The 26,096-nt window shown below is 42.2% G+C and overlaps 1 protein-coding gene across 1 annotated transcript in view; it reads right to left on the reverse strand.

The window, feature by feature from the left end:
* The window catches only part of RPS6KC1 (ribosomal protein S6 kinase, 52kDa, polypeptide 1), an 89,784-nt gene that overhangs the window by 32,446 nt on the left and 31,242 nt on the right, over positions 1-26,096 (reverse strand). The window contains exons 6-8 of the mRNA XM_015427604.1: positions 22,893-23,014; positions 19,362-19,454; positions 2,055-2,102 (exon numbers count right to left, since the gene is read on the reverse strand). Of these exons, the coding sequence (XP_015283090.1) occupies positions 2,055-2,102; positions 19,362-19,454; positions 22,893-23,014 (263 nt within the window). The remainder of the gene's footprint in view (positions 1-2,054; positions 2,103-19,361; positions 19,455-22,892; positions 23,015-26,096) is intronic.

A 26,096-nucleotide genomic window follows, 5' to 3' on the forward strand; every position in this document is an offset into this window, starting at 1 on the left:
AAGATGGCACAAAGCTGCCATTAAAATCAATTACATGGGTCAATGTTTTCATTAGAATCTCTCACAAACCAAGTCATCAGGATGACACTCCGTTTTGTTTTCCTTGTGACCTTTTTTTTTAAAAAAAAAAATCTTTTGGGGGGTGCTGTGCTTTAAAGTCAACTGCTATAGTTAAACCCACTCAAATTCCAGAGGCAACCCCCAAATATTCCCATTTTATGGGTCTGTGTTAGGCACACATTTCCAACCAGATGAAAAGAAAACAAAGTGGGGGACATGGATTGTTTCCTGAAGAGGTTATGATTTGGGACACACCTAAAGTATGAGGGGAGCACTGCTGTGGTAAACACTCAGTTTGGTAACTGTGGTAAACTGCTGTGGTAAACACTCAGTGTGGTAAACACTTCTTTCCCTCCCTCCCCCCAAGAGCCAGTTTGGTGTGGTGGTTAAGTGCGCGGACTCTAATCTGGGAGAACCGGGTTTGATTCCCCACTCCTCCACTTGCACCTGCTGATGTGACCTTGGGTCAGTCACAAGCTCTGGCACAGCTGTCCTTGAAAAAGAGCAGTTTCTGTCAAGAGTTCTCTCAGCCCTACCTACCTCACAGGGTGTCTGTTGTGGGGAGGGGAAGGGAAAGGAGTTTGTAAGTTGCTCTGAGACACCTTTCGGTAGTGAAGGGCGGGGTATAAATCCAATCTCTTCTCTTCTTCAAATTAAACGTGTCTGAATTCTCTCAGGTTGTAGATATTAAGACTCTCATGGCTGCTGACAAAAACAGCAGCCCCGTGTCTCCTTCTCCCTCCTTATAGCATCTAATAAAACTAAACATGCAATTCCAATGTGATGTCCCTGCTCTGCAAGCTTCCCAGCCTTCCTCCACCTTGTGCAGACAGGGATATTTACAACAAGGTGAATTTAGGAGGTGCATCCTGCTTTACTAGATGTTATCAGGAGAGAAAGGAGGAGGAGAGGTGAGGCTGTTGTTTTTAGTGGCAGCTGTGCACTTCTCTTCATGTCTAGCCCCAGCAAACCACAATATTAGGCTACCAAATAACTCTTTTAAAAGGAAAGTTATTGTGCGTGGATGACTTTCAAAAGGGGGAATAAGACTCATATTGCTCTCTATAAATTGCCTCTGTCAGGCCTCCTCAGTGTGGTATGGCCAGTTTCCTATTAAGGAACAAGGGCTTTCTTGGCTGCTCCAAACTCAGTTTTTCCAGAGAGTGCTTAAACCAATGCCAGCACCTTGAATTGGGCCCAGAATGAAGCTGGGAGCCAATGTAGGTGGAACAAGACTAGAATGATGTGGTCCCTAGCTGAAGTTTCCAGACAGTCTTCAAGGGCAGCCCCACATAAAGTTCGTGGCAGTAAACTTACCTAAAAGTTACCCGGGCATGCACCACAGTGGAAAGATCCTTCCAGCCCAGGAAGGGCCCCAGCTAGCTCACCAGCCAAAACTGGTGAAAGGTGCTCCTGGCCACTACCACTACCTGTCTATATAACAAGAGACTCAGGTCCAACAGCAGTCCCAAGCTATGAATCTGCTCTTTTAGTGGGAGTGCACCCCAATCCAGAACGGGGACATACCAATTCCTGGATCAGATCTTCCCACCACCAGTTCACACCTTCATTTTGTTGGGGTGGAGGTTCCCTCCATCAGAAAGTCCTGAGAAACTTTGGCTGCAATTCTCCCGTTTTCTATCTAATAGTGAGGGGTAGGGGAAAATGTCACCTATACTTCCTATTGCATGGATAGATACAGTAAAAAGTAGGAACTTGTTGGCCAAATGTGCTGATTAAAATTCAGAGTTAGCAACATTATCCCATTTTCATAAACTCTGCTTGTTAACACATTGTAGTAGAATGAGGAGGGCTGAACTATGGAGGACAGTTGATAGTTTTGTTCTAGGGCAATGGGTTAAACAGAATGAGTGGCTTGCCTCTCCAATTTATACGCTGCTTCTGCCTTCTTTGGACAAACACAGCAATAACTCTTGAAAATATGACTGCATCAGCATGCCAAGTGATTTGAGAAAAATAATGATTTAACTTACCTTCAGTATAAATGTCTGCTGTGTTCTAGTGTCCATTACTAGCAATACCTAAATGAAACACATTTTTTTAAAAGGCATCCAATATATATGAAGAGCTTCAACTGATCAGCCATATGACTGCCCACTACAGACTACTGTCTCTTACAAATCCCCACTAAAATACACAGTACTTTAGTACATCTTTATGCAGACATTAGGGCCGCAGCATTTGGTTGATTAACCAGACATTAATACAACTCCAATTAATAAAGAAACAGGAGTCATTTTAGAGGGCACCTTACTGCCATCCGAGGTAATGCCACTTCTAAGATGTCGTTTGTTCTGACATGCTTATTTCTTGGAACCATTGCTTTATTCATATGCAACTGTATGTGGATTCCGTATTTATCAAGTCACATATTATTAACCAACTAATATATTTGGTTAAGTGACCACCTTAAGAGAAATACCATTTCAAAATTACAATATGAACATATCCTTAGGGTCTGCTTCACAAACAGCCCCGGAATGCAGATTGTACATGCAGAAAGAACAGAAGCTCCAGGTTCTCACATCCTTCACTTCAACCTACAGAACACCACGCAAATGCCAATGTGAGATCATGCAAGATGTCTTCCACCTAAACGGGATGGATGGCTCAATGTGGGCAGAGTCCTCAAATCTGTCTTCCGCCATTGTTGCTTACATTGGAATCAGTGTGACGTTTACAAAACCAGCTCCATACTTTGAGCATAGGGCTTTTGGCTCTCTAAGCCACCCACTAGCCTGGCACTGCCCACACACACACTGCTGGCTGGGCACCACTCTGCCCTGCTAGTCTGGAAGCATGTGGACACAGGTGGGCAAAGAGCTACCACCACCACCCTGACAGCTGGGGGGACATGAAGCCTGGCAACACTGGAAGAGCTGTGGGAACCAGTTTGGTGTAGTGGTTTAGAGCACGGACTCTAATCTGGGAGAACTGGGTTTGATTCCCCACTCTTCCACATGTAGCTGCTGGTGTGAATTTGGGTCAGTCATAAGTTCTTTCAGAGTTGTTCTCTCAAGGGCAGTTCTTGAGAGAGCTCTCTCAGTCCCACCTACCTCACAGGGTGTCTGTTGTGGGGAGGGGAAGGGAAAGGAGATTCTAAAGCTGCTCTGACACTCCTTTGGGTAGTGAAGGGCGGGGTATAAATACAATTTCTTCTTCTTCACTCCCTCCTTCACAGGGGAGGGGAGGAGGAAGGCAGGCCAGCCAACAGGACGAGTCTCTGGACCCCAAGCTGCAGCCCAGGCATGCACAGCCCCAAGCAGGCACGGTGCTGCCTGCCCCCTCACCATGAGCCGGGTGGGTGCGCAGACTGGTAGTGGCAGCAGAGGAGGAGCCGACTGTCACCTGCTCTTCCCTTTCTCCACCCTTCATGAGGCAGGGTGGGGAACAGGGTCAGAGAAGGTAGGCTGGGCAAGCAAGCCCTGGCTACCAGCACCACTGCCTCTGCCTATCATTCAGCACTTTGGCTGCAGGCGAGACTCTTCTGGCTCCTGTGGCACCTCTTCCCCGCCTTCTAGCACCCTAGGCAATCTCCCACCCAACGCGTGGGATGGCTCTGTCTGAGTAACTTGTAGGTGGGTCAATCAACACTAAAAGAGACACCTGGAACCAAAATGTGCTAATGGAGTATATGTATCAGCTTCTATGCACCAGCACAAAACTATTTTGACTGTTGGCTCAGCCTAGGAAAGTGTTGAGAGCCCCCTTTAACTTAAAACAACTGAAATGGCACTTGAGACATTTTGAAATTCCAAATTAACAAAACATAGAGGGGAAAGGTCAGGTGGAATCAGGGGTAAAATTTCTGAGGTAACTCAATATAGAACTCTAATGTAAATCAGTATATGTTAAAGACTTTACATTTCAGGCTATTGAGAGTTTCATAACGTTTTCACAGTGACTTGGGATCTTTAAGATGATATGCTTTTGTTTCAGTGTTTTCCAGACACTCCAGTACACTTTCTTTGAGTATTCACTGACTCTTTTGGTTTCCAGAAGGTTGGGACACTCTGTCCAGTACCCAAACCCCTTCTCTTGAAATACCAGTACTCTTCTTGAGTTTTATCTCTTAGGGTTTCACAAGGCAGTTTCTAACTACACCAGACCAGGGACCTCTCCACTCTTTGGAGTTATCGCCCTGTTTTGACTGGGTAGGGAAAGTCTTCTCTCACTAGATCTATTCCCTTTTCTTGGCCCAAATGGGAGTAATCTCCTAACTATCCACAACTCTTGTCAACTTTCCCAGTACTCAGTCTGTGTTAAACTGCTCTCAGCCAAACTGAATTCAGAATGAATTCCCCTCAGCATCCAGTTCAGAAGGCATTCTCAGCTCAACTGAGGCTAACCAATCAGATCTCCTGGAGCAGCCTATCACTCAAGGCTCTCTGACCTTGTGAAGAATTAACCCTTCACAGTCCTTTACCTGTTCGTATACCACATCTAATTTTTAAAAAGTGCAGTCCATCATACAGCTTCCTTAATTATCAGCGGCAATGATTCATTATTCCAAGTATAAAATTGCAATAGTTTGAATTTTAAATTTTGCTAGAAAAAGTCCATCTCCATATACACAGTGTATTGATTTGAGGGGCTGGGGGGGGAAACTTACTTGGGCCCAAGCACTGATTTTATGTTGCTACATTGGTAAATTTTCTATCAAAATTTTACACGACTGCAAATCAGGGCTATTTAAAAACAGAATAGAAACTGATGGGATAAATCATGGCAGGAAAATTGAGTTTTGCTGTCCCTGTTTGCCTGGGGAGTGGGGCAGATACACCAAATTAGAACAGATAAAAATGGTTAGAAAGTGATGCATCAGTTTTCAAGGGACTTTGTCTTTTCAACCAAGTTTGTTTGCAGCTCACTAACATTCACATTGAGGCAGTAAATACAAGAACATATGCGATTTTTTTTAATGTGCCCTTTGACTGTCAATTTCTCCCAAACAGGTGTTGGTTAAATGATTATAAATTGGCCCCTGGATACACCTCTTCAACTGAGCCGTACAGGACTGGAGATAATATAATTAGAGTAAAAACATCAGGCTGGTGAATGCTTTCCATCTGTTTGGCAATAATGTTTAGTTAACAATAGTCTTTAAAAAGAAGCACCTTCAACTTCCCTTCTTCAAGTTATTTATAGGGCCATTCTTAACACCCGAGCACTCTTGCTAACAAGAGCTTTAGCCACTTGGAAATTATTAGCCATACGGCTAATTCCAAAAAAAGAAACGTCTGTGCACAACATCTGCAGCTCTCCAAATTTACATGCAGCAACCTCATTTTAGAGTCATTTCTTAATGAATGGGCCTACAACTCTGTATTAATATTATCATTGCATGCGCAAAGATCATAAGGAGCCAAGCATTTTAAAAAAATACCAACACTAGGCTAATCGGCAATGAAGCTCTCAGCATAAAGGACAGACTAAATAGCTTCTTTAACCCTCAAGAGGGCTAGTTCATTTGTAGACAAGAAGACACCAATTTAACAATACTGCTCATGGCTCTGCTCACCTTTCTAAAGACAAAAATCTAATTTGGACTAATTTGGTATGATTGTCTTCCCAATCAAAAGCACCCCAAACAGACTTTCATTTCAGGATAAAACAATTGCTGTAACCAAACCCCCATGAAATAATTACCTCTGATAGAATATCATTATTGAACGAACACAATTAACAGTACTGTTCCTTCATTTCCTTGTATTTGCTTATCTACATCTATGTAGTATGTATCTAACGTATTTCACACTGTTGAATCAGGAGCAGCTAAAATATCATCTATAGGTGACCACCAGCCCCCCTTTCCTCCACTCTCCACAAATCAACACAAATGACCTTCAGTGCAGGCCACACATCCCATTCTGAGGGACCGCCTTTCCCCATATATACCCCAGAGAGCACTGAGGTCAGGGTCCCAAAACCGACTGACCGTTCCGGGCCCCAAGGATGCCAGGCTCGCCACCACTAGGACCAGGGCTTTTCTCGGTGGCAGCTCCATACTGGTGGAATGAGCTCCCGGAGGAGATCAGGGCCCTGCGGGCTCTTGTGCAGTTCCGCAGGGCCTGCAAGACGGAGCTCTTCCACCAGGCTTTCAACTAGGAGCCGCCCACACTACTACCAACGAGCCGGCCCGTAGTTTTAACATCTGGCCTCCATCACTGTGCTCAGGAAGATCACTGAGTGGCAAACTGTTTGGTTGTATGGTATTTCCAGCTTGCCATCTTATGTACACAATGTATCAGCACTCGCACTTTATGAGTTTATGTTTTACTGTATTTGAAATTTTAAACTGTTTTTATGTGAATTAATGGTCATCATAGACCAATTATGTAAGCTGCCCTGAGCCTGCTCGTGGGGAGGGCGGGGTATAAATTAAATTAATAAAATAAAAAAATTAAAATCTGCAGAGGTTTGACAATGTGTGGCTGGAACCTGTTGACCACAGTCAAGCAAAATAGGATGTCCTGGCCACAAATTGCAAATAGCAGAATGGTAGAATCACGCATGTACCTAACAACTGAGGACACTGTTCATCCTGGCCTTGTTTTATCAGCTTGAGGCTCAGTGAGAAAGGTAGACTACAAATGAAATAAATAAATGCAATACAACTAATGAGCAAACTGAGAAAAGTCCACACCATTTCCCCAAAAGTAAAGGATTCTGTTTTCCACAGCGGCCACCCAGATGCCCTTGGGAAGCCTGCAAACAGGCTCTGGTCCCGGCCTGGTGGAATTCCTTGACAAGTGAGATCAGGGCCCTGCAGGACTTATTACAGTTCCGCAGGGCCTGCAAGACAGAGTTGTTCCACTAGGACTTCGGGTGAGGCAGTGGGTGTCCAGTTATATCGGCCTCCTCTGCTCCACCCATCCCTTTCATTCCATCTTCATGGTGCTTAGCTCCAGTGTTCCCTCTAAGCTGAGTTAATGTGAGCTAGCTCACAGTTTTTTTAGCCTCTGGCTCACACATTTTTGTCTTAGCTCAGGAAGGATGGCTGCAGAGCAAACTAATTTATGCAGCACCCAAATCGCTCGCTCACAACTTTAATGCCAGCAGCTCACAAAGTAGAATTTTTGCTCATAAGACTCCACAGCACTGCTTAGCACCCATTCCCCAATAAACTGTTCCATCTAGGCACACACGTAGTATCCTCTGGGAGCGTCTGTGATATTTTTTTGCTATCCTGTGGTTATGCTATTGCGGTTTTAAGTTTGATTACTGTGTGGCTGTTTTTAAAACGTTTTATCCTGTTAAATTTTGTTTGTTTTTGGTTTTTGTGAACTCAAACCTGTCTTTCTGATTTGCTCACAAGCAGTATTGTGAACAGTTTTGCATCTCCACAGTGGCCGCATTTGGACTGGCAACCAGGAAACTGCTGATCACAGATGCTTGATTACTATGTCCCAGGTAATTGTAGGATAGCTCTTTCAAAAGCAACAGAAGCTAACAGAGGATGGGGAGGGTGATGGCAGTGGCAAATAGAGGGAAGCCACAGGAAAGCAGTATGAGAACGCACACACACAACGGAGAATCTATGGGAACTGCTCAAATACAGACCAACAATATGTCAGACATTCTACTGTGTTGATTACAACGTATGGACAGCTTGCAAATTAAATTGCTTGAGTGATCGACTTTCCCTGCTAGCCACGTGCTCGCTGAATTCTCAGAAAACTCCAAAAGGTTGAAGGGGCAAGACCTTTTTTTGCTGAAGTTGCGCTGAATCTCCCTTAGCAAACACAATTTCTCTTTCATTGCTGGATGCAGTGACCAAAAGGAGAAAACCAATCCCCCTGCATCCATTCTGTTTAGCAGCGGTTATTTCTTTTCTTTCTGAATTTATTCAGTATGTAAAGTGAATGCAAAAATAGCCCAAGGATAAAGCCACTGCACAGAGACCATTTGTATGGGTGCTGGGCTACATGACTCCTGCGTGTGGTCAGAGGACAGCTCACCACTTCCTGGCGTACACCATCACATTTCCAGGTGCTGATGAACCACAGTCTTGGCGCCAGCAAGCAGCCATGATGTGTCATAGCATTTCAACAAATGGTAACTGTGCCCAAGCAGCCCACACCATCTCAGATGTTTGCCAGAATCCAGAACTAACAGAATAAGGGTGAGTCTTGACCAGCGTTACTCACATTGTATTATTTCCCACAGCTTTTGAAGACGCAAACCTTTTCTAAACCAACAGTGAGAACCTGTATAGCTAGGGTTGTCAGGTCCCCTCATCGCTGTAGCACGGGGATTTGGGGAGGGGGGCATTTAAAGGGTCTTTTTAGTGAGCCGAGCGTGCCGCTCACGACTGTCCCTCTCCCTCCCTCCTGCTAGATTTAAAGGGCCCTCCAGCTGGTCAGAGGGCCACGTGGTCGATCAGTTGAAGCAGTTTAAATTGGGCAGGAGGGGAGGGAGAGGAGTGGCTGGGTGGGGGGGTGTTCTGGTGGGGCTTGGGGGGGGTGCAGCTTTCCCTGCCAACTAACCAGGGCAGACTGAAGCCCCCAGAAGTGGGAGGAACCCCACCCGGACCTGGGAGCTGGCAACCCTATGTACAGCTGCAACCACTACCAGTATTGATACACTGTGACTGATGAAGTGAGGGGGACCTTGAAGGAGGAGCAAAGAGTAGCCTGAGTTGGGCTAGCTAAAAAAACAGCAGTGACCCAAAAAACAAAGTAGTCAGGTTTCTTACGGGAATGTAGCTTTTGCAAAATATCACCTTATATGAAGAAATAAAAGGAAAACAACTTTGATTATGGAAAGGAGAAAGCAGGACGATGGACATGAAGAGAGCTATCAAGAGGCCTTAGCCAGCCCTGACCTGGATGGCCCTGGCAAGCCCGATCTCGTCAGATCTCGGAAGCGAAGCAGGGCTGACCCTGGCAAGTGCTTGGAAGGGCGACCCCCAAGCAAATCCCAGGCTGGGAATGCAGAGGCAGGTAATATCAAGCCACCTCTCTGAAATGTCCTAGCCCCAGCAGGGGTCACCAGAAGTCACCATGACTTCCAGGCTCACAAGCACACACACACACACATTCACCAAAAAAAAAGAAAAGAAAAGAAAGAGACATTATTCACAAGCATATTTTTACCTTTCTAGGGCTTGAACTAATCCTCATCAAGCCACCAATGGATAGTGTTGCCAGTCTCCAGGTGGGGACTGGAGTTCCTCTCGAGATAAATGGCAGCTTCGGCAGGTGGCATCAAATCCTGCTCAGCTGCCCCCCCTGCCCAAACTCCACCCACCCCAGGCTCCATCCCCAGACCCCCAGGAATTTCCCAGCCCAGAGTTAGCAGCCATACGGACAGAGCTGTAGGTCTGAATGTCCTGCTACTTTCAAGACAACTTCTTTTCTATAATCACATGATCATGTGAACAGACTTTTAAAAGCCATTCCCTTTTCCCAAAAAACATTACTTAAGATGTCAGGGTTATGTTAATCAATTATGGCAAAGGGATTTAGGGTGACTGTTCAAAGAAACCTGCCAGGAAAAAAAGCCTCAAAAAAGTAAGTTATTGATTATTTATGGTCCTATTAGATAGATCATGAAAGTGAAACAACATCACCTAAGACTGCCCTGTGTAGCCTACTTTGTTACACCCCTTCCACCAACAAAGACAATATAAATACTTCATACTTTTATGGTTCACAGGATCTTTTAAACCAGCTAATCAGCTGTTCTCTCATCACAGAACTTCGTTTTAAAAGCTAGCCGCAGTTGCAGCTTTTCTTAAACAATGTGAAGCTACCTGCATACTCATGCTAGTTTGCGACCAAAGAATTAAAGTGACCTCTGAGAGAGCCACCTAGGGGGCTGAGCTAGTGCATCAGACCAGCCACCCAACCTCTCCAAGAAGCCTGCTGGCAAGGGGTAATGCCAAAAATGCCATCTTCTGCCTCAGCTCAGGTACGTGTAGCTGGGGCTGGATTTAGCCCCCGGACCTACAGTTGCCAGCCTCTACTTTAAAGATTTAGTAGCCAAAAGAGCACATCTCACCCACTTCTTTTCTTTTTCAAAAATAAAAATACTGCTGCAAAGCGTCCAAAATGCTTTAAAGATAAATGCACAGATCACATTGAATAGTACAGCCAGAAAAAACAAGTCAACACATAAGAACATAAGAGAAGCCAGTGTTGGATCAGGCCAATTGCCCATGCAGTCCAACACTCTGTCACACAGTGGCCAAAAATACCAGGTGCCATCAGGAGGTCCAACAGTGGGGCCAGGACACTAGAAGCCCTCCCACTGTTGCCGCTCCTCAAACACCAATCTATACCTTGTGGCTAATAACCACTGATGGACCTCTGCTCCATATAGAATCATAGAATGTTAGAGTTGGAAGGGATCTTGCAGGTCATCTAGTCCAACCCCCTGCACTATGCAGGAGCATAGCCGAAAGATAGCCCTACAACATACCCCAAAGATGGTTGTCCAGCCTCCGCTTGAAAACATTCAGCCTCCGTCTGAAAATGATATGTTTATCTAATTCCCTCTTGAAGCCGTCCATGCTTGTAGCTACCACCACCTCCTGTGGCAGTGAATTCCATGTCCATTCAACTTCACTCTTTGGGTAAAGAAGTACTTACTTTTATCTGTTCTAACCCGACTGCTCAGCAATTTCATGGAGTGCCCACGAGTTCTTGTATTGTGAGAAAGGGAGAAAAGTACTTCTTTCATACTCACTCTGTTTCCTATTAATTAGCCAGTTTTTGATCCACATCTTCAAGGGAGTCGATGTGCTTTAGCTTTGCTCACCAAATCAACAATCTAAGGCTGCCAAATGCATGTAATTCAGGACAAATGATCATAAAGGGCAGTTCAAGAGTAGGCTAATAATATCTAAGATAGTACCATGCTTACTTTGGAGAAAGCCTGCAAAAATATTAAAAGATTACACTTACATTATGATGCTAAATTCATGATACAAAGAAATGCCTGAAAGACATCAAGAGAAGTGCAAACCATATGGATGTTTACTAACATGTACAAATATATACAACTGCAGTCTTGGTTCCATGTAACAGGTTTAGCTAAGGAGGGGTGCTAGTGAAGCCAAAATTCCTTCTCTCCCCTGTACCCAACCCAGAGCAAAAAAATCTAAGGCATTATTTTAAATAGGAGCCAACAGTTCAGTTTACCAAAAAGAAACAAATGGGTTGGCTTGTCCATAATAAACAAATGCATTCCTAACTAAAGACAAAACTAGTTGGTAGATAACCACAATAAAGCCTAAAGAAATGAGTTGTTTTTAGAAACCTTTAAAACACACAGAAATCAGCAACTGATTTCAGTATGCTAATTTTTTAATTAAAAGATACTTCTGCAGCAAGAGCTCTTTCATATGCACTGCTGACTCTTCATCAAACGCAAAGTTTCCAACTTAACACCAGCATAGCTGGTAGCAGCCTGAAGGTTCACCATCTGCTGCCACCCCAAGTCACGGTGGCCACCTTCAGAACATATGCATCAAAGCGCCAAGATAAGAGACGGAAGGAATACCGCAGAAGTCAGCAGAAGGGGATTCACAGGCCCAGAGGCAGGCAACAGGCAAGCCACCCGAAAGAGAGAATATGGCGAGCCATTAGTCATCTTATGCAACTCCCTGCCAAGGTCACAAGGGACACGACTGGATGGAGCTACCAGTGAAGAAAAAATGAACCCATCTCTGACTATTTTTAAAGTAGAGCAACACTACCACCTTCAACGGACACTTCCCACTGTATTTTCAGGACACATTTTTTATTTGACCTGCTCTATCAAAATAAGAAGCAGCTATCTTTTCTAGAGTCACAATTCCTCCTTTGCATCAGCAGCATTTCTCTCATGCCTGTGTATAACAATTGTTGCCAGAGCAAACAAAGAATGGATATTTTAAAGAGAAATGTTTGCAGTGCTATTCTAAGCACAGTTACACCTTCTAAGTCCACGGAATTCAATGGGCTTAGAAGGATGCCACTCTGCTTAGGATGGGCACTGATAGCCACTTAGAAGGGGTCTGTGTGACCGAACAACTCCTCTTCCTTCCTTGAGATCCCAGGGTGTGGAAAGGGTATGGCAGACCCAGCAGTGCTGACAGATGGTGGGAAGAATCCAGCGCCTTTCCCCAGGTTTCCAAACAGACAGGGGAGGGCTCTCATCCCCACATTCACAAGCGACCCACATGCATGCATGTATGAATCAGCCTGCAATGTCAGCCAATAAGTTACACTTCATGGAGCTTCTTTTCTGCTTAAGGGAGCTTCCCTCCCACTGTTGCTGAAATTCATATTGGCATGATCTAAAACAGCATGTCATTCTCACCTCAGGCAACAGCAGTTCCAAGAATCCATTGCCCTTCACATCTCATTTAAAGGGTTGTAGGCCTCCCCGCTTCTCTGCTCTCTTCTCTTCCTCCCACAAATCTTACTTTTGAATTTCTATTCCACCCTTACTGCACAAAGTTCAGGCCACTGTATGTGGTCCACCCCTCTACCATGTTATCTTGACAACAACCCAGGCAGGCTGAGAGAAAGTGACCAGCCCAAGGCCAGCCAATGAGCCTCCTGGAAAAAGGGGGACTGAGGCTATAAATTAATCTGTCTTCTGTGAGAAACAGAGATGGTAAAATTCTGATCTGTACCATCTTGGCTGGAGGAGAGGAGAAAATGGGGAACATCTGAGCCAGCTGAGTAAGACCAGGGCCGGCTCCCTCACCTTTGCTTCCAGGCGTTCGCCTAGAGCGCCCCGGCCCTTAGGGGCACCCAACTGCACCCACCCCCCGAATCTGGCTTCTGTGAGAAACAGAGATGGTAAAATTTTGATCTGTACCATCTCGGCTGGAGGAGAGGAGGAAATGGGGAACATCTGAGCCAGCTGAGTAAGACTTGGGCTGAGTCTCTGCCCTTTGCTTCCTTTCAGGTTCTTCAAGCCCAGACCTTAGAGGTGACAGCCAATGGGCCAAAAACAAAGGAGCTGTGGCCCTTGGATCTTAACCTGTGGCCCTGTGAGAAACATAGGATTGGAACCAGCACCATCCTTGGATTTCCCCTGTGGCTCATCACCAGCTTTACAATTCTACTGGGGGCATGTTGTATATTTTTGTATAAGTTGTATTTTCATTCTCTAAGCCGCTTAAACTCCCCAGTGTTCGAGAAAGGCCAGGTAAAATATTTAAATAAGTTTCAACACAAGTTTCTCCTCCCTGTTTTACCACACAAGAACATTTGAAGGCTCTGGAATATAGATGCCAAACTGATGACAGAAAACAGCAGTGAAACACAGAACTAGCTTAAGAAATGACATTTTATTTTTAAATATCTGCACTGGTTTCCTAGCACTATCTTGCTGGAAATGTACCAACATACTGAAAGATTCCACAGAGTACCCAGGAAGCAGGGTAATTAACTTGCAGTTTTGAAAGGTTAAATGCGTACTTTTAAAAAGGCAAATTAATACTTGTATTTACCATAATACACAAGAGTATAACTAATACTATAATTAAATTATAATAATAGTGCCATCCAGCTCTTGTTAAAGTTAGTGGCAACAATCATACTGATTTTTAACAGAACTAGACAACACCTCTAATTTTTTTTAAAAAAAATGGGAAATGTAAGCGCTACCACAGAAAGAAACTTTGATCTCTAAGAAATAGAAAAGCATTTTTTTAAAAAAATTAAAAAGCAAATACAAAAAGCAAAACAGAGCAAGTGCCTGATTTAGCTAGATCTCAATTCTTTTATAAATGGTGTTTCAAAATTCCCAAAGCAAGATAATGCAAATTAAGGACACATTTATTATAATCTTTGGAATAATCCTTATGAATTATATACAACCCTGCAGGTTTTATGCAAAGGTATCATACTTCACTTTAATTTTAAATTCCATTGGAGAGGGGACATAAAGTGGTATAGTGCATATGTTGTACACAGATGATCACAGATTCAATTCCCAGCATGTCCAGCTATAAAATCTCAAGAATCAGGACTGGGAAAGACCTTCACCTGAACCCTTGGAAAACCGCTGCTAGCTATAGATGGCACTAGTCTGAAGGAACCTCAATATGACTCAATATAAGGTTGTTCTGTGTGTTCATATGCCAGGCTGCACATTGAAGCCCCTTAGCAAGACAGTTTTAAGAGATATAAAGTGTAATCCTATGCAGAGTTACTCCAGTCAAAGCCCGGTGATTTCAGTGGGTTTAGAATGGAGTAACTCTGCATAGGATTGAACTGATAACATTGAGAAGAAAAAGTGCTCCGTGGCATCACACTGGAGCTACTGAGGAGACAAAAGGAGAGCAGTTGTTTAATTGGAGGTGAAGACCGTACATGGGCTGGCAGCACACCAGCGTGTAAAGGGAAGGTTATTTGCAAGAACAATCAATATTTGAAATGCACAATTAAGTTTACATCAACGAGAGACACTAATAATCTCAGCTCAACAACTAATGCTTCATTCATAGGTTTCCCTTTAGCCTTACCACTTGCCATTTTATCTCTTGAACTCCCAAGCTGTTTTTTTATCCACAGTCCTATTTCCTGAGTTTTAAAAAAGACTGGAAAGCCCTGGAAAACACACAGCTTGACAACTGCCAGGGTCACTAATGAGAAACAGCTCACCAGAACTGCAGTCATTGTCTTTTGCTGTGTTACATCCAGTGATGAATGTTAAGAGTACAACTACATTAAACTGTTGTTCTGTGAGAGAGATCAGGGAATGGAGTCACCAACGGAGGATTTTCAACATCTTCACCAAATTTCAGTTCCTAATACTCCTTGAGCAAAGCCATGGCAGGAGTTGTGGAGGGACCCACTAAAAACAGTTTGCTCTTTAAAAAAAATCCTATGCAAACAATGACTCAGTTTCTGTATTCTTGGGGACCACTTTGTTCTTCCAGATAGTGATGTTCTAAAGCACACTCTGCCACACAAAATGGTGACCTCATGGACATTATACCAGGACACTGTATGGCAAATCCAAAGAGTATTAAATGTGGACTGGTTCTCTCTCATAATTTGGAACTCACTTCCCCTTCCCTCCGGCCTCCATTTTCACTGCAAATGAAACCATGGTAAACGTTTTGTGACATACTATTTACATTTCAGTAGTACCATAATGGACCAAATGAAACAGTTGCAGACTGTGGACCACAAGTTGCCATCTGTGGCCTAGACTAACCTGCCTGGTCACCAGAGGCAAGAATAGTTTCTGGGGCAACCACACCAGCTGTCCTGTCTCCTTTGCTCTCTGCTTGCCAACAAGAAAGAGAATGGCAGGAAAATAGGGAACAGCCTAGCAAGCCCCTCTCTGTTTCCCCAACCAGCAATTTGCCATTCCAGGGTTCTTTGATTTATTTATTTATTTGACAATGCTGAACTAGCAGGCTGTGAATGCTGCTTATGCTTTGCTAACCAACAGCTTCTCAAATTCATCAGCTGAAGCAGTCCAGCCCTGACTAAATATTTGTTTTGTATTCCAGCAATGGATGAACCCCCAAGACCTAGAGCTATCTACTCCACTCCTCCTGGTGATGGATTGGGAGGTTAAGTAGTTCCTGGACTGTCCCATCGTCTTACAGATTTATACAATATACACAGCTGAAAGCTATCATCAGCCAATCAAGTTGCTCTTTCCGTCTAGGCTTTTTCATTAATATGCAAAGAAAGAAACACCAGACCAGATGAGAGACCCTCAGTAGCAGATACAGGCAGATGAAAGGGAAGACGCTGACATACAAGCCTGACCTAGTGCCACTGAAGAAAATGGACCTAAATTGACTCAAATCTAAGTACCCAGGGCTCAAGAAGTTTGTCATTCAGGCAGCCAGATATTACTGAAAGGTCTCCTGGTACTGCAAATTTAATTCATGTATCACAACAGAAAAAGAAATTTTATTAGTTATTCTCAGAATCACAAATTCATGGCATGAGAACTACCATATACATTGACCCAGATGTGCCTCTATGTTGGCAGGGGAGCCCTGGATATACTTCAGCTTCCTAAGAAAGAACACTCCTTCCCAGCATAGAAGTTTATTCTGGAGTGCTGATCTGACTAGGGATGAGCCTCCAAAGCGACTGTGGGACTACTGTTAGGAGGAATTAACAACTAGCCACCAGTTCCTTCCATCCTTCTCAGCCTAGCATACACAACTCCGTCCTTGTAATGGTCAACCTCAATTGTGACAAATGAGCACCAGGCACACCAGCCAGGAGACTCCCAATGGCTGAAGCTAGATCACATGCATTAGGAACGGGGAACTTCTTCAGCACCATGGAAGAAGAGAAAAGTGTCAGTTACAAGAATTTTTATGCAAGTCGGTGGAATTTTTTTAAAGCCACTAGACAGGTCAGGCCACCATGTGAAATACCTTGTTATAAATGGGTTGATATAGAGATAATCATCACACATTTTCATATTTTATATTATTTACATGTAGGCTGTGAGTTATCTACTACTCTAGACTTTCATGGTCTGGCCACTTTGACACCTGTAACCTCCAGTCTGTATTACTATAATCCACTCTTCATGGGACTGCCCTTGAAGACAACTTGCATACGTCAACTAGTGAAACATGCAGCAGCTCATTTTCTCATGGGGATAACCATTAGGATCATATTATACTACTATACTACTAGCTCTGAGTCAAAATGTTACCCAGGTTTTTCAGGTTTATGATAAAACTATTAGTTACTTACTGGAATCCCTTGGAAGTCAATTGGTGCCTCAAAATTACTGTGACCCAAAAAATACAGTTGGATGCTTTGATAGCGAATGCTATAATAGTAAATACCAAATCCATTCTATTTACTACCTTTTTAGGGAGTATAACTGGACCCACCTTCCAGATGAGTATTTCAATTTAAAAAACCAGTTATGTCAAATAGTTAAGATAAAATATAAATCGCACACTGAGAAACAATGGGCTAACCTCCTTCAGGCTACATTGTCAAATGACTCCAGGAAATTCTGGGCGTTGGTGTCAGATAAACATAAAAAGAAGAGTGCCCAAATGAATGCCACCACCCCAGTTCACTGGTATGACTATTTTAAGTGGTTAAGACGCTGAACTGCAGGCTGTGGAAGGTCAGTAGTTCAGCAATTCGAGACCCGGGTGCCGCATGATGGAGTGAGCTCCCATCTCTAGTTCCAGCTCCTGCCAACCTAGCAGTTCGAAGGCAAGAAATTGCAAGTACCTTCAGTGGGAAGGTAACTGCGTTCCATGCACCTTGGTGTTTAGTCATGCCGGCCACATGACCACAGAAACATCTTCAGACAGCGCTGGCTCTTCGGCTTGGAAACGGAGATGAGCACTGCAACCCTAGAGTCAGATTTGACTGGCTTTCGAGCAAGGGAACCTTTACCTTTTAGTATGTTGCAGGATGGGAGTATGTAAATTACATATATTTTATTGCATGTTGTATTTCTCTGGAAGCCACTTAAACCATGTGTGAATGGCAGGATAAATTTGCTAATAAATAAATCTAACACACATAAATATTTAAATACTATTTTTCCTGCATGGTCAAAGTACTTAATGCATGTAATGTACATAATCTCATCCATTCTTATGACCCTGTAAAGAAAGGAAATATTGTTATCCTGAGGGCTGTTTCCCTGAGGTTGCCCTATGAGGTAAACCAACACTGAACCGGTACATCTCCCTCAGAGCCCCAGTTGCCCACTACAGTCTTAAGGAAGATCAATCTCAGACTTTAAAGCAGATGTTAATGTGATGTCACCTCTCCAGGAAAAACACACAGAGAGCTCCAAAAATTTGGGGAATTAAATGCCGAATGAATATAAGAGCTTTACAATTTCAACCACCATTGTTTCATTACCATGCCTCCCAAATTTTACTTGATAAGTTAATAACTAATTGACAATATTAAGTCAGAACACTCACTTTAATGGCAGCATTTCTTTTGGTCTCTCAATTAGGCTTACAAGAGTCACATCTGGTTCATTATTGTTTACTCACAGCAAGCAGAAATTATCTTGGGATTTGTGTTTTACATAAGCTTGCAAAAGAAAAGAAAAAGGAGGGGGAGGAGTGGATATCTAGCTCCCTCCCGAGTTTTTAATTTCTTGGTGTGGAGGGAGAGAGGACACACCTTCCCTCCATATCTCTTTGTTTCTCAAATATTTCTCCTAACCCTATCAGCACCACAAAAGTTGTATACTTGTTTCCCAGTTATGTTGCATTCTTGCCTAGGGCTGAAAGACCAAAACCACAAACTGTCCTCAGATGCATGATAAAACTCCATTCATTGCATTTGTGAAAAGTAGTTTTCTTGCAGCCACTGGAGCTTGCCAGCATAGATGCAAAGTGAATTAGGACATTAAAGGTTGTGCAGGTATGGCCTCACTTACAACTTTTGTTCTTGCAACACACTCTTCCTTAACAGAATTATTTGTTATGGAATGTCACACATGAAAAAGGTCATTAGTACTCATGAACATGAATTGGGGGTCAAGTGAGAGGTTAGAACTAATAGACATACTTTGTTCTTGCCTCCTTTTAACCCTTAAAACTAGAGCACCGTAAACCTACCTGCCCAACTGGGTTAATAGTTTGGCACTGACCTGACAATAAGATTACAATGTAGATACCCCTGATAGAGATAAAATGTCCACGCAGTTCTAATGTAGATACAGGGTAAAAAAAGGTGGGAGGAGAGAAAGAAATCCATGGTTCAATGTTCTGAACAATCCCTATAGTCACAGACAAACCCAAAGTCCAAAGATCACGCAACATGTACACACAGAGTGCAATCCTAAGCAAAGTCACACCCTTCTAAGCACAATGACTTCAGTGGACTTAGAAGAGAAACTCTGTTCAGGTCAGGATAGTTCATTGTTAAGAATCTATTGTTATTTGTACTAACCCTTGAGGAGGTACCTCCTTTCTTGTGGGACATACCACATGATTTCTTATCTGGCATTATTCCAAAATGGACCTCCATCTGAATACCTTGGCAACTTCCTGGCACACTGTCACTACAGAGCTGTAATCAGGGCACTTATTTGTGAAAACTAGGCCCTCTCTCAGAGAATGGCAGCAGACACGTGCCTTATTTCCTTAGCTCAAATATATTTTGCATGACCTTACATGAATTGCTTAGATAAAAGCCTTTTTTTCCCTTCTACTTTTGTTATTTTAAAGTGCAGATGCATTTGAGTCATTTTCCCCCTTTGTTTCATATCCTTAAGATCCGCAGCTTCAAAGACAGAATGTCAGCATGCAGTCGATTTATGACTGAACTCTTGAAGAGACACTGAAGAATTACCTTGTCAATCACCCCAAGGACTCTAAAGGCCTTCAGTTCCTCGGCAGGGCTCCTTAGGTTCCAAGAGGGCCTTGAACTTAGTGATCCTGGAGGCTAATGGAAGATATCAAAGATTACAACATCAATCAGGGTGGTACTTGAAGGAAGACTGCCTGCTGGAGCAAATGCCAGGCTGAAGGAAACTAAATTTATCATAAATCAGAGAGAGAGAAGATGAAAGAAGTTGGCTGTTTGTCCTTAATGCAAAAAAAATGAAAAATACAAAAAAAGAAGTTGATAGTAAATAAATCGCAGGGACACTGAAAGCAGAAATATAGCAAAAGGAATATTAATATCTAAGAAATATTTAGACAATTTCCCAGCTCTTTGTGCAGGCAGAGAAACTTGGGACCATTCCCGAACACCCCATCCATACCCATTGCTCAGGTTTTGAAGGAAGAAAAATTAAAAAAAAGAATGACAAAAAGTTTAAGGTTATAACAGGCAGAGTTCTGGACAGTTCCTTAGGTTACATATACCAAAAATCCTTATGAAAAGGGCAAAAAGAACAATGTGAACTTCAGAGTTACCTGACTTAAAACTATATATTGTAAAATCAAAAATGAATGGCACTGTAGATCGCTGGCTATAACTACATTTAGAAGGAAGTACATTCCATTCTTTAAAATGGAACTTGCTACCAACGAGCTATGCTTGGGTCATAATTCATTGTAAACGCAGGTAGAAGAGAACATGAATCCACCCTTTGATTATGGTAGGCATGCCCCTGAAGTAGGGAGTGGGGTTAATAACCACCACATTCAAGATCAAATATCCACATTTTATTAGACCTTATTACCAGTTTAAAATCAAATGGGAGAGGGAGAGTATAGAACAGGGGTGGCCAAACTGGCTTAACACAAGAGCCACATAGAATAAACATCAGATGTTTGAGAGCCGCAAGACATGAACAGATATTACATGTTTTTATTGGAAAACATGCAAATTTGCTTTTTATTAACATTAAATGAGACTGCCAAAAATAATAACAAAAGGGGTAAAAGCAGATACTGATAACGATATTTATTTCTCCAATGATATTTGTTTGCTAATGATATTTAGCTTCCCCAGCCGCCCTGCTGGGAGCCACACAATATGTGTGGAAGAGCCACATGCAGCTCCCGAGCCACAGTTTGGCCACCCCTAGATATAGAACAATACGCATGGAAGCAAAAAGAAAGCACAGCTAGCACTATGGTTTGTTATAGCAATGGGAAGCTCTAACATGTTCACAAATTCAAAAAGGCATCTTGTGGCACCTCAAATACTAACAAAATTTTACTCCAGCATCCTTGCCACTTTAGTCTGTAAGGTACCACAAAACCCCTGCATATTTTTGCTGTAACACACTAACACAGCTAGCCCTTGAAGTTAAAAATAGCACTGGATGATACACAAGATTCAAAACAAGTTAGGATACAATCTTCTCAGTTAATTTTTGCTCTTATCCGTTTTTTTTATTGGCAAATGTGGGAGAGAAGGTCCCTTCCGATCACTGAAAAGGCTATGCTTTGATTATGGGCCCATGTGGAGAAAAAGCTATGTGAGTTGCAGTGAACAGGGGAATTAGGCAGGATCAAGCAGAAAAGCTGGCAAAATGCAACCCAGCATATATGTTACATGCTTAGTGGTTTAATCTAAAGTTGAGCTAAATATTTTCACATGTTAATTTGCAAGACAGAAGGTGACAGAAGGGCAGAAATATTTTTTTAAAATCTTCAGTTTTGAGAACACTCACTTGCTTCAGGCCTGTTTGTGTTGCTGCTGTTTCCAGTTATTCACATGGGTCAACACAGCCAATCAGGGATCACACAGTGATTTTATGATGTCATGATTCTGAATAGCCAAATCTGGGTACATTACAGAATACTTTGCACAGAATCTTGCAAATGCCTTTGTGCCCCTAAAGTGCAAGGAGTTTGCCTAAAACAAATTCTCTGCAAGTGGGGGATTCACCTAACATGAGCATGGAAAGGAAAGTCGAGAGGGGGCTAAACCTATCCCCCATTTCAAAGGCTGTAGTCAGAAGCACAGGGAACAAGCTGAGAGCCCAACACTTTTACTGACGGCATTATACTCCTGTGGTGGCAAACTTACATAACTATACTTGGGGGCATTGCTACAAACTGTCTGCCCCAGAGGCTCACCTCTCACTAACAATGGCCTTTCAAGTGACTGTAATCGGTCTGTGTGAGAAGCTCACAGAGATGCATTGTACCCTTAATGTGTTTCATCACATTGAAGCCCTTCCCTTACAAGCAACCTCTCTACCGTAGCAACCATCTTTTTGCTATTAATAAGAATTGGAGGCCCCATAAGGACATAACTGCAAGAGACGGGGGAGGTTCAACTGGGAATTCTCTCACACTACACAGTAATATCAGACTGCTCAGATCTGGGTCTAAATGAAGAGTTTCCTGCTCACATAGTCCTCAGTCTCAGAAGTTTAGAATTTGTAGCACAACTGTCCTCTAGAACCAATGGCTCACCCAGGATCAGATCTGAGCAGTACAGTACATGAGGGGTATTTTTACTTTACCCTCCCCAAGTTACATGGGAAAATGAGGCATTTCCCAATCCCATTCTAAGCTATGGCTGTGCCACCTGGAGAGCTTAAGGAGTCGGGTGTGTGTGTGTGTGTGGAATTAATTAGGATCGGAGTAAATGCTCCCCCCCCACACACACACACATAAGTACGCTATGTATTGACCAGAAATTTATCAACCAGCAAACAGTCATCTTAGGGAAAATGGTCTTCTCTCGAAATCCTATCTGAGGACTACTGGGGAAGACATTTCTTTTCCATTTTTGTTCCACCTGAAAACTCAGAGAGTGAAAAAGTAATTGCTATTCAGTTACGAGGATTAATTTTTTCCCCTTTCCCAATTCACAGCAACTAGCTGCCTTCAACTATTCTTAGGGTTGTTCAAAGTAAGATGAAAGACTCATTTGCCCTTTTGTGTCCTTCTGTGATACAAATGTAGACAGACAGGAAGTTTGGAACTTTTAATGTTTGCTACATGAGAGCAGTCATCGACAATCACACACAGTTTCGTGTGATTGCAGCAAAAGACTTCTAAGCTAAGAACAGAAAGGTCCTCGGGGAATTTTTTGTTGGGGAAGGGCAAAGGAAAGATTTGTTAAAGGCTATCTTCAGCCTGAAATCCAAACACAAAAAATTCAAGTTTCATAAATGATTAACTGTGGGCCAAGCTAGACAGACATAAGGAGGTCTGTGATCTGACATCTACACTTTTTATAGAAAAAGTATCTGTGATCCTCTCATCATGGTAAGTATCCATGAGGTTGGGGTATGAGTCTAAATGGAAGTGCAGTGCTATGGAGACTTTTGATCCATATTTGTACATACTTGCTTAATTTGCAAAGTTCATTATGCTTTTGTTACTCATCAGCTGCTTGAATTTCCTATTGGGGAAGCACACAGAGATACACAGACAACCCCAGAAAGCTCTAACTACTTTGGGAACCTACCCCACAAATTGATCCATCTTCTGATGAGGGTCTACAATAAAGGCTGGAAATTTTTTCTGCTCTCATCAGATATTCTGAGGTCTTTCTCTTCACTGCTTCACGACGGGTTGGACTCGACTCCCCTAAATGGCATAAGAGAATATCGTTAAAAGTGATATTCAACCCTTTTCCCTTCTACGTGTATCATCGGTTAAGTCCGTGGCTTAGAAAATTCATTCCAGGGAATTCTGGGGTACACTGAAAGCTTATTAAGGATTCCTCAGTGGCAAACGTTCCTTGAATTTGCCCATCTAGCTACAGATCATTCCTTTCAATGTATACTCATTAGGAAAGTACAGGGCGGTGTGCAAATACACTAACAGTTCACATGGCATGATGGTGAGTCCCAATGAGCCTGACCAATCCTCTACACAAACTGATCACATGGCCCTAAAATATGGCCCTGAATCCCACAGAATACACAATAGTTCTGTTGGCAGAGAAGACTACAAAGAAAATGTTCCCTCTAACCAGACAGTGTGTGTAAATAAATGAATAAAGCCACTGCTGTAAAGATATTTTCACCCCACTTTTCCTAACATTCAGAGCAGTTTACAATATACTAAAAACAACCATCAAATAAACTTTATTATTAGCCATTCAATTCAATTAAACCTAAACAGAATGCATCTTTGCAATTTTAAAGTTATAAACAAAATATATGCAGTATATTAGGGTTGTCAAATCCAGCTTGCGAAATTCCTGGACATTTTTTCTTTGGGGGGGACACACAGTTTGGGGAGGTCAAGTAAGCTCAAGGGTGATGTGACGACATGCAATCCACTCTCCAGAGCTGCCATATCCTCCAGCGGAACTGATCTCTGAATTCTGAAGATCTGTGGTACTTCTGGGAGAACTCCAGGACCCACCTTAAGTTCAGTAAACTCTAACACAGTAACAATTTCGGGGGGGGGGAGCATAAAGGAACTAACCAACCCAGAGAAAAGCACAGCAAAGTCATGATTAGGAAAAAACACAACTAAAACTTAAACCAAAACAAAATCTATATCTCTTTCTATATCTATATCTAAAAAAATAAACTCTTCATCTGGTACCAAGGCATTAGACAAACCTGAAGGACAGAGAATAGAGACCAATTCCCAATGTTTTTACACACCTCAGAAGACAGAGGCACCTAGAGAATGGCCTCTCTGGGCAGATCTTGATGAAAAGTAACTTCATACCAGAAGAAGACAGTCAAAGGGGTACTTGGACATTAAAACATCAACACTCGCACTTTGAAATGTGACTAGTGCCCAGAGACAAACCGGGAATCAATATAAGTCATCACCAACAAACCCATGGTGATTCTCATATTTCGATAAAGCTAATGGCGTTTTATCATAACAGTAAAATGCTTTTTATGGGCTAGATTCAATTTTTCCAGAGACAGAATGGAACCTTCCAGCCTGCCTTCTCCCACTGATCTCTGCGAAAATGCTGCCCTGGGGGATAAGGGGTCCTGAGGAAAATAGATATCTATTCCCAGCCATTCAGATGTAAATAAGTACCACTCTTCCAGCATTCAAGGCAGTCTTAAGCAAAAGACAGACAGAGAGCCTGACTACTGATAACTATGACTTGTAACATCATCAGAACAAAGAAATGTCTCTCATTCTATTACCACATAAAAATCAACTACTACATGCAGACACAGACTTTTTAATGATTCCTACATTTTGAAACACATATATTAAGGGAGGAGCTGTGGAAGTAGAGCATCTGTTTTGTTTGTAGAGGATTCGATCCTTGGCGGGTCCAGTTGAGAAGGATCAGGGAGGAGGGAAAGCTGAAGACGTTTGCCTGAAACCCTGGGAAATCACTGCCAGTTAGAATAGCTAACACTGTCTCAGTATAAGACATATTCATGTACACTTTTATTTTCAGGCATTCACAAAAATCATCCAGGATTATCAAAATTCATCTCTAACCAAACTTTGGACATTTCCTTTTGACATTTCTTTCACATACACACACATACACATCACGCTGTAATAGCTTATTTAATAACATTTTCTAGTAGTATATTTGAATATTACTTTACAAAATACTTGCATTAAGAAGCCAAGGTTTATAATTCCTAAGTAAACTCCTCTATAATTCCTATAATTCAAGACAATCTGAACTGAAAAGAATGGGGGATCTATTGATAACTAGTGTTTGTGCTATAACTGAAACAAAGAAAATCCTCTTCCTCTACGTAAATATTTATTTTATTTATTAATTTGTTAAACTTTTATCCCGCCCTCCTGGCCAAGGCCGGCTCAGGGCGGCTAACAACAGATAAAATTCCAAATTACATACAACTTCAAAATACTATATTAAAACCAGATATAATAATAAAATGCTAATCTCATGCGTCGGTATTGCTGGTCTGCTTCAGATGCTGTAAAGTTCTTCAGATATCATAAATGGGGGAATCAGCTTGCGCAAGTTAATAGGGGTCCAGCATAGAAATACCACAGGCATAGAAATTGTTAATACTTCCCAAATTTTAAAATTTATAATTCCAACACATTGAGATCTTCAATAGGACATGTAAACCCTTGCAATGCCCCTAAATATACATCTTGAGATTTTCAAACTTGGAGAATTTTTTTAAAAAGAGAGGAATACAAGTGTTAACCACATTAAAGCACTTAATTATTCTCTATAGTAGATCATGCAAGGTCATTCTACTTCAAGAAAAATATTCATTTTCTATTTAGATGTTTTTCTAGATACCAGAAGATATTTATCTTTCATTTGATAAAGACCAAAACTTTTCATGTAAATCAGATTTTTTTAAAAAAAAAAAGAGCAATGTCATTTAAATGTTTAAAAACTACGCTCCTCTGAAGAAAGATATGAAAAGTGTGGTAATGCTGATGACAGACCTTCAAATAAAAACCCTTCGAGATTCCTCCTCTCTCTCTTTCTATCTCTCTCTCCCCATTTGCTATACAGCAGCTGTGCCTCGCACAAATTCACATGAATGAAAATATTTAGGCGAGAATCCACCCCCTTAGCTTGTTTTCCATATGACTTTCCTGTAATTATTTTGTAAACTGTTCGCACAACAATATATAAAAACATCTGCAAAAACAGGTAATTAATGTGTCAAGCTAAACTAATGCATTTTTATGGTGGCCATGCTTCGTCAACTGTAATTATAACTCTTTTTAA

The sequence above is a fragment of the Gekko japonicus genome, unplaced genomic scaffold, assembly GCF_001447785.1.
Source record: "Gekko japonicus isolate JY-2015 unplaced genomic scaffold, Gekko_japonicus_V1.1 scaffold45, whole genome shotgun sequence".
Lineage (NCBI taxonomy): Eukaryota > Metazoa > Chordata > Lepidosauria > Squamata > Gekkonidae > Gekko > Gekko japonicus.